The 16294-nt window shown below is 37.5% G+C and overlaps 1 protein-coding gene across 3 annotated transcripts in view; it reads right to left on the bottom strand.

Annotated features, from left to right (window-relative positions):
* Nucleotides 1-16294, bottom strand: part of LOC138176002 (FERM domain-containing protein 4A) — a 416847-nt gene that overhangs the window by 380841 nt on the left and 19712 nt on the right. The window contains exon 1 of one of the 3 annotated variants that reach the window (XM_069106684.1): nucleotides 11072-11640. The exons of 1 other annotated variant lie outside the window; for it this stretch is intronic. In XM_069106684.1, the coding sequence (XP_068962785.1) occupies nucleotides 11072-11164 (93 nt within the window). In that variant the 5' untranslated portion in view covers nucleotides 11165-11640. Of the gene's footprint in view, nucleotides 1-11071; nucleotides 11643-16294 lie in introns of those variants that run through there. One more of the 3 variants, XM_069106688.1, reaches the window with a different exon arrangement.

Below are 16294 nucleotides of genomic sequence, written 5' to 3' on the forward strand. Positions count from 1 at the left end.
TTCTTCTTCTTCTTCTTCTTCTTCTTCTTCTTCTTCTTCTTCTTCTTGCAGGGCAATTGGGATTAAGTGACTTACCCAGGGTCACATGGCTAGTTTTTGTGTTAAGTGTCTGAGGCCAGATCTGAACCCAGGTCCTCCTGACTCCAGGGTCGGTGCTCTACCTAGCCACACTGAATCCCTATCTTCTTGATTCCAAGTGGATGTGGCCCTACCCACTACCAATTCTTCAAATATGCCAAATCAGCAGGGATTTAAAAAAATAACCCTAATCTATTTTTCTGCTAGAACCTCAGTAAGATTCAATGAAATAGAACTTGGGTTAAAACCAAATAGAAATGGCTCTTTTGAGTTGAACACAAAGCTATTTGCTTCCTAAAGAATGGGTGTCAGCTCCCCAACTTAGGGCTCAAATTAGGACTTGCTCATTTCAGTGCCCACCCAACCCCAAATTATACTTTCTAAATATACTATAAGATTCAGCTGGGTTACAAAACTGAAGCATGTGACTAACTCACTATCCTTTTTACTTTCCTTTAAAAAAAAACTCCACATTTCCTCTAGCCATCCCTAAGAGAGCTCAGATGTAAAAGCTAATGATATTATTTGCTTTCCTTGAATGAGACACTGGAGATGATTTTTGTTTCTTTGTTTTTGTTTTTTAGAGAAGAAGATTTTCAAACTGTGTTTACTGAAGGCATGAGAGAATCTTGGTTTTAGCTACTGACTTTATATTGCTATAAGACTATATTGCTCTTAAAAAAAATTTACTCTTCCCTTTCTATCTTCTAATTACAAGGTAGTCTTGTTTAAAATTGTTCTTTCATAAACTACAGATTTAAAAAGGGCCTATTTGAAATTAAAAAGTAACTGTGCTTTTAGAGAGGAATATTCAGTGGTTGCCTATGGCACCATTCATTTCCCTTCATGACTCCCCAGAGGTGGTATCTATCCAGGACTGGTCTAGGTAAAAAGTTGGAAATATGCAAAGTTTGTCTTTCAAATGCCATTCTCCAATCCATATCACTCATTTTTAACATTAAGTCAAAGTAGTGAATCACTAGAGGAGAAAATTGCTTCTTGTCCTCAATTCTATTCCCTTGTGATACTTTTACAACTCTTCTGACATGCTCTTTTGCATGTTTCTAGAGAGTTCCACATGACACTAATCATTAGATGGAGAAGAATGTGTAATCTGAACTAGTGTCCCCATTTCCCTCCTAAACTCATCCAAATGGCTGGCTGAAAAATAAGCAGATTTATTTTGGGTTGACTAAGTTTTATGATTTCTTGTGCTATTATTCTTCCTGATCTAATTAACAAAGTGAAAAAAAAAGTTCCTTAACCACCCTCTCCCTGCTTTCTGATATGTCTATTTTAATTTGTTTTCTTGCCTGAAATGATGAAAGAGCTATAATGCATATAAATCAATTGCCTCATGATGATCAGAGTATTTGTACATCTGAGTATGGGTCCAATTAAAATGATTCCATGAATGCCCTTGAGATAGTCAAAGAGATAGCTTCAACCTCTTCAATTTTAGTGATCCCCCAAAAATCGTAATGGCATTTGGATCAGAGTACAGGTTTCTGTTTTCAGAATACAGTTTGTCACTCTCTCTGACTTGCTTGAAAGGCTATAATGGATTTGTTTTTAAGATTATCTACTCTACATGCAAAGAGATTCTCATTATATTCCATAGACTGCCTTTGTGAGGATGGAGACCACTCATAGGTATGGGAAAAAAGGAAAGAGTCATGTTTTCAAAACACCTGTAGGAGAAATTCAACAGCAAGAAATAGAAAGAGAAATCCCATTTAAAGTTACTGTAGACATTATAAAATATTTGGGAATCTACCTGCCAAAACAAACCCAGGACCTGTATGATCATAACTACAAAACACTTTTCACACAAATAAAGTCAGATCTAACTAATTAGAAAAATTTTATTGCTTATGGCTGGGTTGAGCTAATATAATAAAAATGACAATTTTACCTAAATTAAATTATATATTTATTGCCATACCAATTAATTTACCAAAAAACGGCTTTATAGAGCTAGAAAAAATGGTAACAAAATTCATTTGGAAGAATAAACGGTCCAGAATATCAAGGGAATTAATGAAAAGAATTGCTAGGGAAGGTGGACTAGCTTTGCCAGATTTCAATCTGTACTATAAAGCAGCAGTCATCAAAACTACTTGGTACTGGCTGAGGAATAGAGGAGTGGATCAATGGAATAGATTAGGCACACAAGATTCAGAAGTCAATGACTATATAGTAATGTATCGTTTGATAAACCTACAGACCCTGGTTTTTGGGATAAGAACTCACTATTTGACAAAAACTGCTGGGAAAACTGGAATATAGTATGGCAGAAACTGGGCATAGACCATTATCTAACACCATATACCAAAATAAAGTCTAAATGGGTTCATGATCTAGGTATAAAGGTTGATACTGTAAGCAGTCTGCTAAAACAAGGAATAGTTTACCTATCAGACTTGTGGAGAGGGAATGACTTTATGACTAAACAAGAATTAGAGAACATTATAAAATGTAAAATGGATAATTTGACTACATGAAATTGAAAAGTTTCTGTACAAACAAAGCCAATGTAACCAAGATTAAGAGGGAGGTGGGAAATTGGGAAAGAATCTTTACAACCTATGTCTCTGACAAAGGACTCGTTTCTAAAAATACAGAGAATTGAGTCAAATTTATAAGAATACAAGTAATTCCCCAATTGATAAATGGTCAAAGGATATGAACAGGCAGTTTTCAGAGAAAGAAAATAAAACTATCTATAAGCACATGAAGAAATGCTCTAATTCACTATTGATTAGAGAAATGCAAGTCAAAACAACTCTGAGGTACCACATCTCACCAGTCAGATTGGCTAAGATGACAAAACAGGAAAATGACAAATGCTGGAGAGGATGTGGGCAAACTGGAACACTAATGCATTGTTGGTGGAGTTGTGAACTGATCCAGCCTTTCTGGAGAGCAATATGGAATTATGCCCAAAGGGCTATAAATACTTTCATACCCTTTGATCCAGCAATACCACTCCTAGGGTTATATCCCAAAGAGATCATAGAAATGGGAGAAAGACCCATATGTACAAAAATGTTTATAGCAGCTCTTTTTGTGGTGGCAAAGAATTGGAAATTAAGGGGGTGCCCATCATTTGGGGAATGGCTGAACAAGTTGTGGTATATGCATGTTATGGAACACTATTGTGCTATAAGAAACGAGGAGCAGGCAGTCTTCATATTTACCTGGAGAGGCTTAAAAGAACTGATGCTGAGTGAGAAGAATAGAACCAGGAGAAATTTGTACACAATTACAGACACAACATATGTGTGATGACCAACTTTGATAGACTGGACTCTTCTCAGCAATGCAGTGATATAAGTCAATCCCAAAAGACGCATGATGGAGAGAAAAATGTGCATCCAGAGAAAGAACTAAGTTCATATCCAGGTAGAAGCAAAATACCTGATCTTTTTCGTACTCTTATTTGGTTTTATGTCCTCTTTACCATTTTTCATTCCAGCTGGTACAATCCGTCCTTATAACCTGACCAATGTATAATGTGAAAGTATTTACAGATCCTATACTTAACTATAAGCCACCATGGGGGGGAGGGGAGGGAGGGGGACAAAATGTGAAATTCAAGGAATTGTGGAATTGAATCCTGTAAACTAAAAGGAAACAAACAAATTAATAAATGAATCTATTGCATGGGAAAAAAAAAAAACACCTGTAGGAGATGCCCTAAAAATCAACAAATGAACAAAAGTTCTTTTTCCCCCACCTCTTTTTCCTTTCTTTTGGCAATAAGCTTGTCTACAGTTGTATGGATTGAAACATGCCCTAAAGTGACTTTATGCACAAACAAGTGTAAGGTGCATTATTTATTTATTTTTGATCTTCATCTTCAACAAACACTAAGGGCTTAAAATAGGCAGTGCATTGACTTGGCACCAGGGAAGACTGAAAGATGAAATAAAACATGGTTCCTGCTATTAGAGAGCTAGCAGTCTAGAGGGGGTGAGTGAGGTTATGACACATACAAATAGCTATAATTCAACACAGACAACAGTAACACAAGTCTTATATGATGTGGTTTCAAAAAACTGTTATTGGTCAATAATGATTGAGTCCCTTCCATGGGCTAGACTCTCTCTCTCTCTCTCTCTCTCTCTCTCTCTCTCTCTCTCTCTGTCTCTCTCTCTCTCTCTCTCTCTCTCTCTCTCTCTCTCTCTCTCTCTCTCTCTCTCTCTCTCTCTCTCTCTCTCTCTCTGTATATATATATATCCACACATATTGTTATTAATCAGCTTACATTTTTTGCATTTTGAAGGTGGAACTGGCTTCACCAGGGGATCTTTTAACTCCCAACCTTGTTTCTTTGTTTCAACTCCTCTTCATCAAGGAAGACTAAAATACCTGTGAGATTATTGGTTCCATTATGATTATTTCCCAAGTGACTTCCCTAGAAAGCATCTGGGTAATTATAATAACAATACCTAAGCTTATTCTCACTCTGAGAATTCTCACTCATTGCTTCAAATAGGAGAGACGAGAGAGACAGAGATAGAGAAACAGAGATGGAGATAAAGAGAGAAACAGACAGAAAAAATTATGGAGGGACAGGGAGGGAGAGGGAGAGAGAGGGTAAAAGAAGGAGAGAGAGGGCAAGAGAGGGAGAGAGGGGGGAAAGAGAGAGAAAGAGAGACACTGAGAGAGACATGGAGAGAGACAGAGGCAGAGAAAGACAGAACTTCTTCTGACATGCTCTGGGCTTATTACCTCTCTGACAATTCTCTAGGGCTAGAAGTTGTAGAATAAGGATCCCAAATTCGGAGCTGGAAGGGACTTCAGAAGCCATTAAGTACAACTCTGTTTTACATATGAGAAGACTGAGAGAGGTTGTGACTTGTTCAGTGTCCCCTGGCTAGTAAATGAGTTAGATTTTGAATTCTACCTTACTGTATGCAGGTTATACCCTGTTGTTATTTTGTCAAGTTATTTTTCAGTTGTTTCTGATTCTTCATAACCCCATTTAGGGTTTTCTTGGCAAAGATACTAGAGTGATTTGCTATTTCCTTCTGTAGCTCATTTTACAAATGAGGAAACTGAGGCAAAAAGTATTAAGTGATTTGCCCAGGGTGTCTGAGGCCAAATTTGAACACAGAAAAATGAGTGTTCCTGACTTTGGGTCTAGCACTCTATCCACTGCATCACCTAGGTTCTACCCTGATGGTTCCTTGTACCAACAGGTCTGGTTCACCTCTTTGTCTTCCTCCTCCGCCCCCCCACCTCACCAAAAAAAAGAAATCTTATTTTGGTAAAAGTGAAAATACTTGTCCTCTGCCTTTGAGATGATTCATTAAAAAGAGTCATTAGTTTGAGGAAGGGGGAGAAAGAAGAAATAAGTTCCTATTGCCCAGTTGATTTATAGCCATCTTGATTTTAGAAGTTCGGTACAGGAGAGTGGTAAAGTTGGACAATGATTCTCAAGCCTGGCTTTGTAACCACCCAGAAGATTTCCAATAATATCTCAAGGGAAAAAGTCACAAAACTCTCCAAAATAAATGTAAATGTAATTGTTAGAATGCCATACATAGCAATGTCTGTTATTTAAAATTGTACCCAATCTAAATAGTATTGGCATGTATCACTTAAGCCATGTATGCCAGCAGAAAAACAACCACAGTTGAAACTGCTATCTAGCATCAATAGCCTAAAAGTCCACAAGTGGGAGAGGTCTCTTTGAGCTCCAAAATGGGACATCATCATTATTATTAATATAATAATAGTATTAGTAATAATAAATATCTCCCATTTATATAGCACTTTTAGGTTTACAAATTTACCTTCCTGACAATAATCTAGTAAAGTAGGTAGTATAACTATAATTATCCCTATAATGTTCACCCTGCTTTCCTGAGTAGGAATTTAGTTATTATTAGCTGAAAATAAGAAAAACATAGAATTTTGAGAACACCTGTGCTTGCAACTCCAAGATAATGACAAATTCTGGCACAATGTGCAGGCTTTTAGAGGGATTTCCTTCCTGCAAACCAGAATCAGTGAGAAGCAGAACTGTTACGTGGCATTGACTAGTCTTTCACAAGTGTGGCATTCCCAAACTGATTACTTATTTAAATATCTGAAGTCTTTCAGAAAGATCAAAGAAAGACAAATTATGTTCAATATAATATATTTGATTGTCAGATTATCTTTGAAAATGTGTGGGGCTTTGAAGGATCTCTGTGAGGCATCCTCTTTTGCTGATGTAGGCTACAATTCTATTTTTTCTCATACTATAATTCTTATCAATATTTAACAAAAAATTCTTCCCAAAGGAACATGCTCATGACTCCAATACTTTTTCAACTCTACCACAGTATGTTTCACAGCTCAATGAGGTTAGTGTTGGTGTCTAAACAAAGACATCAAATAGTAATAAAGATACCATTCCTAGGTCACAGAGGCCATTGTACATAAAGTGCTGTGCTAAAAGCATTATATAAATGCTGTAACTATTATTATTAATGTTTTCATGTGAAATAATTGTCCTGTTTAACTTGAAGAACTTCTGAGCAATAGTCTAGAGAAAAAAATACTTCACCCTGGCTTCAAGTAACTAGCAAATACCATAGGAAAACTGCCCTTAAATTTGGCCTATGAACCAGAGAAACCCTGTATCAGATGCTACAAGTTCTTTCTTCTCTAAAAAGAGATGTGTATTTTTAGAAGGAACAAAACCTTCTGCTGTATTTGGAGGTTGTGATAATAATATGCATGATTATAGTGATCTGTCTCTATAGTGTCTTTGCTGTCTGCTTTTAATGGTAATAAATATCCATTAAAGACAGTTCTTTAGTATGTGGGTTGTTTTGTTGCTGTGTGTGTGTTGGGGGGGAGATACAGTCTCACACTTTTCTGCATGAATGTATTCAAAATATGTGTCACACACAGCCTGAAGAGACTGCACTGCTTTCTGAATCCTTAACTTATGCATGCTAGCTGGTGTGATAATGTAATGGTTTGTGAAATAAATAGACTGGAAATACCTCAGCCCAGGATAACATGCCAAAGAGTGTGGGTGCAAAAAGATTATTAGAATATTTTGAAAATGTTTATCTAGTGACATATAACCATTTGACTTCTTTTGTCAATACATAACTTGTTTTTATTCTCTTCCTGTCATCCCTGCTAAAAATATCCAGATAACTGAATTATTTCACTTAAAAATATCCAGATATCTAGAACAAACGGAAGTATAGGTTGTTGTCTTCATCCTTTGCATTCTAATGAATTAGCCACAATTTGCCTCTTTATGTAGACACAACTTAAATTAGGCCAGATCATCACATATAAACTTTGTTTCACTGCAGCACCCAAAGTTGTTTCACCCCAATACCCAATACCCCAATACCCAAAGTTCATTTCAAAATTAGGAATAAGTAGGAAAGGAGTAAGGGTATTTAGTTTGTATCTGTTCAAATATGAATGTGCCTCAGTGAGAACAAATTTCATTTCGGTATTTCACTGGTTAAATATGAGAAATGGTCTATTTCATGCCTTCATTTTTTTCTCTTTCTTTCCACCTCCTTCCCTCCCCAAACCATTTGATTTGGGTACACTGAGAGTAGTTTCAAGGACAAATTCTACTTGATGGCTAGATAGCTAATGTAGATTATAACAAATTACATAAAGACATATATGTATATATACATGTATATGCGATTATTTGTACAAGTGGCACACACCTACATACCTATGTGTACACATTTTCCTGCGTCTGCCTCATCAGTCTTCTATTAATTTACATGGAGAAAGTGTAGAAAAGTGAAAAGAACACTAGATTCCAAATGAGAGGATGAAGGTTCAAATCCTCTCTTTGTAGCTTGGTGACAGCCATGTGACTGATGGTGAGTTATTTCTCTGAGCTTCAATGTCTGTAAATTGGGGTGGATAGACTAGATTACCTATGAGGTCACTTCCAGCTCTAAATTAAGGACATGGCACACCACTCCATTCATCTTTGCCAAGAAAAGACCAAGTGGGGTCAAGTGACTGAAACAACTGAACAACCACACTTTTTTAAAAGTATACTTACTTTGTGTTATAGCCTCATGGCAGAGAAAATCCAGTATATCAGACACATTCATTTCTCTAGTGATATGTATAACAGTAAAAGAGACAGAGGTAGAGACAGAAACAGACACCATGTAACTAATTCTGTGCTTCCCCTTGCCTGATTTAGTAAGTCAATGAGAGTTAGAAGTAGGGACCAACTTGATTATATTCCCCTTCTCCACTGTTTTCCTATCCCCAGTCTATAAGAGTTTCTCTTCAGGGGTACAAAGGCCATGTAACAGGAATTTAGTGATCTGAATAGCTATCTGGGAGTCTAGAGACCATTCCATTACCTTTATTTCTGACTTGGTCAGTAGTTAGACTATATGTCACCTTGGGCAAGGGACTTAATTAGTCTCTGAATGAATTTTCCTCCTCTTTAGAAGGTGAGTACAATCATGCCTGCCTCATCTCCCTCACTAGGGTATTTTGAGACAAAAATGAAACGAGATAAATGTGTAAACCTTTGTAAATAGAGATGTTCTATAGGTGAAAGTATTATATGGTTAAATATTTGCAGAAATCAGCCTCTAGTAACCTGGATGTCTCTTACTCTCCAAGTGCTTGATGTAACTTTAGAAAGGCTTATTGCTTGGGAATCTGGGAGATATTGCTAAGCCTTTAGGAATACAGTTCTAGTGGCAAATACCTCCCATTATTGAAGAAGCTTTCTCTCTCCTTTCTTGTTCTTTCCTTATATAAATATATGACTTAGACTATGAAAAGTCTCATAAAACTACAGACAATATTAAGAGTCCAATTGGAACTGATGTTACATCATACATTCCAATATACCTTCATCGTCCATTACAGTGGGAAGTGAGACAAGAGAGTCATAATAAAGGCAAGACTACACCTCGCATGAGTTATGATCCATGCCGCCTCCTGACTTCACTTTTGAGTAGTGAGATTTAATACCATGTCTAGTGTTCCAACAATGTACAAACTTTTCTCCCAGGACCAAAGAGCTCTTAGGCACACACCTTTTAAAATCCATGCGAGTATAATAAAATAGATCTATATCTTTGGCAGATGCATTCCCAAAGAAAAGCAAACATGTTTTATGTATGCAAGTCTACCATTGCTAATGATTAATCAACTGAAGGACAATGAATTAAAATAAAAGTGGGTGTATTAAATGTCTGATTGGCAAGTCTAATCATTTTAAATAGTAAGTAGAAGTCCCTATCACTTTATGCACATATACATCTATCTACATACATATTGGACATATTATAAAGTATCTGATACAGTACAAAACAATTGCTTCCCTACAAAATATAATACTTATCTATGGTACAAGTCTATTAAAACATGGTTAAATTCTATCACAAGTGTATATCTTTAATACCAATCTGATGAAAGAGTTTTACTGTGATAATATACTATAATGATAATAATTAGCATTTCTATAGTACCTACTATGTGCCAGGCACTGTGCTAAGTGCTTTACAAATATTATCTCATCGAATCCTTGTAACAACTTCAGGAGGTAGATGCTAATACTACCCTTATTTTTACAGATGAGGAAACTGAGGCAAATAGAGGTTAAGTGCTTTGCTCCAGGTCACAGGGCTAGTAAGTGTCTGAGGATGGCTTTGAACTCAAATCTTCCTGACTCCAGAATCAGTACTTTATCCACTGTGCCACCTAACTTCACTGCATACAATATGCAGAGGAAATGTTGACCAATGACAATTGATACAAAGACTGTACATCCAAAATTTAAAAAAACCCCTCAAATTTTAACCATCATAGATTATAGAGAAGTTGGTATATATTTTTATAAATAAGTGAAATAATAGAGACAAAGCTATGTTCAAAATCACAAGTTCCTTGTGGATTCTCATTCCAGAGTACACTTATATGTTTTCTAAACCCTTAATCCCATTTCCCCAATATCTTAAAATTAAAAATTAGGATTATGTAAAAAAAAGACTAAGCTCACCCCAACTAAATAATATTGACTGTAGTTAAGTACCAGGTCACCAGCTCATCAGGGGAGCTTTCTGTGATGCTTTTTATCTTACTCAGGCTTCCATAACACATCTATCTGAACCCTTGGTTTCTCCCAGCTGACAGACAGCACAAGGATTCAAGGAGACCTTCTGTGTTTATGGGAATCCCTGCACCTTGGCAACCTTGGATAGTTATCACCTGCTATAATCACAGGTGTGACCTCAAGTTCTTGCCAACCAGCTTGGTTTTAACTGCTACAAGCATTCCATTACCTAAATAAATTTCCTCAGACAAGGACAAATCGTCATTATTATTTTATTATTTTATTGGATCTTCTCTTCCAGGCTACCATCAAGTAAATACGTTTTCAGGAGGTTAACAGAATAATTACGAAGAAGACCTTGGGATATTTTAAACACACACACTGAAATTCAGAGCTAATTTATCTGAAAAATTCAGAGATTTTAATCAACCAGCTGTACATTTGAAACCCCTCCCCCCATGAAAGCTTCTTAACTGCCCGATCGATTGGACAAAATAATCCTGTGGGAAAAAAAATGCCTTAATGAACGTTCACCTTTCAATCAGTCCTAAGAAACTCTCCTTTAGATGTCTCAATGGTGGATTGTTTTTTTTTTTTTTTACCCAACCACTCATTTTTCATACACACTTTCAGAGGCAGTGACCCGTCTATCTCTTTCCTTCTCCTCCTCTTCCTCCACACACTTACGTCGCTTTAGTAGTCCAGTATCCTACTGTAGTCTCAAACTTTCCCCTACCCCAGATGAGAAAAAAGATCTTAATTCCAATCTCGGATCATGCCATCCCAGTAACTAATTCCTCATGGAAAACGTTGCTAATAGCATAGGGGAGCTGGTTACAATTAAAATAAACATCTTCTCCCTTGCTCGGCAGCACTTCACTTAGAGAATAACAAACCGCCCGCCGCGTCGCTTACCCTCTCGGCACTCCGTCTTCTCAGAGATCCATAAGGTATTTTGAACAAAAGTCTTTGGGACCTACTCGGAGCCACGGCTGCCTGAATTACCATCGCTCACCAACTCCCCCTGGACGTGCGGGTGCTCCTCTAGCAAAGAGAGAGACGGAGGCTTCCTCTAGAATAAGGGATTCTGCTAAACTATCAAGGAACTAAGAGGCTTTTGAGTCAAGATGTGGTTTGTCTGGGCAGAAAAATGGAAAGAGAGGGAAAAAAATAACCCAAGCCCTGCCACCCTAAGAGCATGTCTTAAGCAACATATCTTTAGCTTCCTTCTGTCTTTCCCCGTGCAGTCAGTTGGCTCAGCAGGACTGTTGTGCCTCAGAAGTGGAAGAATTCAGCTTCTGGGGCAAAGTGGTCCCAAAATGTCAAGCTCACTTCTTGTAGTTACAGATGGGAACCAGGTCAGTTGTCTAATCAGAGCCCTATCAGGCATGATACATGCCATCACGTGATTCCCTACCCCCTTCTGCTTGCTGTACAGTAGATCACATGTTCACCTTAAAAAGAGTATCTACTATATCACCATCTGGTGCAGAGATTAATGCTAAATCCTGCATTCGGAATTTCCCTCTCTTCTGGACACAGGGAACATATTTGAAGTCTAGAAACAACACATTGGGGATTTAGGACAGCCAATGAATGTCTCAGTCATAAACTTCATATACTTTGGATCATCAATGAATGTACATGTTTGATTAAAAGGTGTGTGTCTGTGTGTGTGTGTGCGTGCACACACACACATTTATACAGAGAGAGAGAAAGAGGAAAAGAACCAGAGAGCCAGCCACCCAGACAGACACACAGAGTGAGTCTCAAGGTGGGGACAGGGTGGAAAAATGACATTAATTGTACCACACACTCCATATGAGTCAAATACGATCTATAAATTTGACAATTAAATCATTGCTTAAATGTTTGTGTTCCTGGGCATTTACTTTAATGCGTACTAGTAAATACAAAGAAATAACAGTGAACTTTACAAGAGTCTGAAACATAGTTTTATGAGTTAGATTTATCCATCACAGTTGCTGTTTCTGTTTCAATTATAACTGTATTTATGATAGAGGATACAATTCTATTCTTTAGTGGAGCTCAGACAGAGTAAAAAAAAAATCTTTACCTAATCTCACCTCTCTGTCCCCCATCTACTTATCCCTCCCTGCAAAGGGAATGGCTAGAAAGAGAACAAAGGTTTTCTGACTTGATGACTTTTTTTCTTTAAAAAGAAATTTTATATGCGCCATTCCCATTTCTAGATTTTATGAAAGAAGCTGGAATTTCCTTTGGAATAATCCCATATTATTCTTTCAATTCCATATTAGCATGATAATAATCTTATATATTTTGAGAACTACCCTCTATTCCCCAGAGAACAATGCTCATTTTTTTGGAGGGGGAAGGGGAGGGAAGTGAGGATAGAGAAAGGGAGTGGGAGAGATGGGATGGAAAAGAAAGTTGTGTTTATCCAAAAAATGAACCAGGGGTCAGAGCAAAGAGTTTGAGTTTTAAACTGCATGAAAAATGAATCAGGAAACAGGCACTTTAAAAAGCTAAGAAGAAAGAAAGAAAGCAAAGTGAAATTTATGTATCCAGCAACAGACCTACATTAAGAAGCAGTTAAAGAAAGCATAGATTCGGTGTGGGAAATATACAACAATTGGGCTTTGTCCATAATTGGTTCCATATGTGCTGTTAGCAAATGAGTGAGACAGGGAGAGGCAGGAAAAGATGGAAGCATCTTAAACATAACTTACGAAGCTTCTTTGGAAAGATGGTTTAGGGTTACACATCTTCCTTCCTCCCTTCTTTCCTCTATATTCTTGATTAAATTAAAAATAACAACATCACCACACATCTGGAATGTTACCTGACCATTGGAATCAAGCAGCTGAATATTCTTTATTAGTGACCTACCAATAGTTTCCAAACCGCAAGGATAATATCGATTTCAGTATTATCTTTACAAAAACAAGTGATTGATTAACTGAATAGTTTCATTCCTATATTGTCCCCTGACTTCCTTAGGAAAATGGACCAGATCAGTTTAGGGGTCATTCTCTCCCATTTTGGCCCTGATCCAGGCAAAACTCCTAGGGGGTTGGACTTCCTGTTTCCCATGGGCCATCACCAGGATGTCAGTGGAGCTCTCCAGGCTTCATGGCATACATGGTTCAGGCTGGAAGAAATATTCTGATGAGCTCAGTATAAGTGAAACAGAAACATATGAATTTTATTAAGCTTAAATTTTATGTAAACATAAATGTTAATGGAGGGAAACTATCCTGGGCCAAACTCCCATATGTTTGAACTCAACAAAGGCTCACTGATGGGGTAGTTTACTCTGATGTCACAATTGTAACTCAGCAGCAAATAGAGATAAAAAATATCACTATTTAACATTATGATAAAATGTCTTCACTGTATCACCCTGGAGAGATTGGAGCACATGATCTGAAGGGTTCTTAAAGGTCAGCCTATTCAACAGCATGTCCTTTATCCTTTGGTGATGGGTACTTGAAATTCATTCAATGGGGCCAATACTTCAGGTTTAGACAGTATTTCCAGGAAGTTACTGTTACAAAGCAAATCTATTATCTAAGAGGGATAACACATAAACCCATTAGCATATACTAGCATATTAGCACAGATTCCTTTATGAGATTAGCTTGGAAAGTCATAAAGCAGGGCTCCAAGGGATTGAAGCATGTGAAGTTGGGGGAAAGGAAGAGGGAAAGATCTGGCTAAAGAAATTGCCTGGAGGAAAGGTAAGTCAACTAGGACATAGGATGTGGGGGATGGGGACAGTCTGAGGATGAAGACATTGGATGGTTGGTAGGGACATCACAAAATATGAGGAAAAGGCAACCCAAATGAGGACAGGAGAGGGAGGCATAGAAAATACAAGCTTTAATATATTTTGCAATTTTGATCAAAGTGGATCTGGGGTATTTGCCCTAACCTAGAAACAGTATTTTATTTCTTTAATTGTCTCCAGGAAAAGGTATTTGTGAAAGCAGTGGAAATGAAAGCACATAAGCATCAGCTATGCAGTATTTCAGCAAAATATAATTTCAGCACACTGAAGCAACATTCTTTGAATCAAAGGGATGTTCCTAATCACCAAGTGTAAGACAAAAAACACTGGTTTGAGATAATGTCCAGTCACTGAGAACTGTACTTTATAGTTCTAGAATTTAAAGGAGTTCTTTTAGGTTCTGCAGGAACATGGAATAAAGCAAAATCAAGTATTAAGCACCAACTATATGCAAGGTACCATGCTAGGCACTCAGAATAGGTACACAAAGACAAAAACCAAATAATAGTCCCTGTCCTCAAAGATTTCATATTGGAGGAGAAAACATATACATGTACATATACAAAATAAATACTTGGCAGTTTGGAAGGGGTATGTGTGAAGCACTAGCAGCTCAGGAAAATAGGGTGGGTTTGAATTGCTTTGAAGGAAAGTACAGATTCTACCAGATTCAACTGAATAGAGTACATTTTAGGCTTCAGAGACAGCATGTGCAAAGGTTCAGAGATGGAAAGTAGAGGGTAAAGTATGGCATACTTGGGAGGAAGGATAAGTTTGAATGGACCATAGAGGTTGTGAAAGGAAGTAAGATACATTCTTGAAAAGTTAGGTTGGGACCAGATTGTGAAAGGGGTAAAAAATGTTTTTGTATATATTTAAGACAACAGGCAAAATTCAGGCCATTTCTCTAAGACTGACCATAAGTTTTGGAACAGTTGGACTCTTGGAAGAGGTAGGAACAACTTCACCAAGAGGAGCTTCTTAGACATGTGAAATCATAGGTCTGAATACCTGGCTCCCCCCACCAATTCTACTGACAAGCTTATCTAGGTTTAAGTCTCTGTAGGTACAGCTCCTCCCTCAGTAAGGCTATTTAAAGTAAGGTTCCTTTTGCTCAGGGAAGATGTAATTCCTACAATGTCCTCCTAGGACACATGGATAGACATTCAGTTGGATAGACATCCAGTTACATGATCTAATTGGAGAGATGCAGAAAGTTTATCTTGTTCAAAATATCTCCTGTCACTGTGCCATATACATCATAAAGTTTTAACTAATGGGGTCCATATTTTGGGTTAGATCATAGTATCATAGATACAGAGCTGGAAGGTACTTGTGAGATCATCTAATCTAACCTCTTCATTTTAAAGATGGGGAGAATGAGACCTAGAGAGATTCAGTGAGTCACTGAAGGTGACATAGGTTGCAAATGGCAGGGCTAGGATTTTAACCCTGATCCTCTCACTCCAAACCCAAGTACAATTTCCACTACATCAGATCCCCTGGTACTTAGAATGGTAGTGCACACTCAACATATTAACACAGATTTGGTTGTTGTTATTCAATCATTTTAGTTGTGTCCAACTCTTTATGACCCTATTTGGGGTTTCCTTGGCAAATATACTGGAGTGATTTGCCATTCCCTTCTCCAGATCATTTTATACATGAGGAGACTGAGGCAAGCAGGGTTAAGTGACTTACCCAGCATCACACAATCAATAAGTGTCGGAGGTCAGAACTCAGGTCTTCCTGAATCTAGGTCAGGCACTTTATTCCCTTTGCCACCTAACTGCTACCACAATTTGTTTGTCCATTTAGATATTCACCTAGCAATAATTCAATTAATCAACAAGCTTTTATGAGGTAGTGACCATGTATCTTGTAAAAGAGGATACAAAAAGAAAAATGAAACGTCCTTACCCTGGAGAAGTTTACATTCTATGGTAGAAACAGCACATACAAAAACATATATGAAGTAAATACAGGGTAAATTTTATGGTGAAGGAGGCACCAACTTCTGGGATATTCAGGAATGGTCTCACGCTGGAGGCTGTATTTTGTCTGAGCTTTGAAGAAAGCTAGCAAGCAAGAAATGTAGACATACAACATACATGTGATATTGGTAAATGCAGTGGTGTAATTGTGCCTGATTGTTGGGAGCGAATGAAGACAGGTCAATATTTGGTACTTCCAAACATTCTAGCATTTAGGTATAACAAAAAATGAAGTCTGTGGGATTCATGTCCAGAAAGGCCAGAACAATGGCCTCAGCAGAAGGCAGGGTCCTACAATTGGCTACAGGGGGAAATGTTCATACCAACATAATGAGTGGGGAGTTTGTAGTGGGCCTATAAGGGGGTACAAGT

This window comes from Petaurus breviceps, unplaced genomic scaffold, assembly GCF_028583685.1.
Source record: "Petaurus breviceps papuanus isolate PSGF00001 unplaced genomic scaffold, PetGlider_PUasm1.0 80, whole genome shotgun sequence".
Classification (NCBI taxonomy): Eukaryota; Metazoa; Chordata; class Mammalia; order Diprotodontia; family Petauridae; genus Petaurus; species Petaurus breviceps.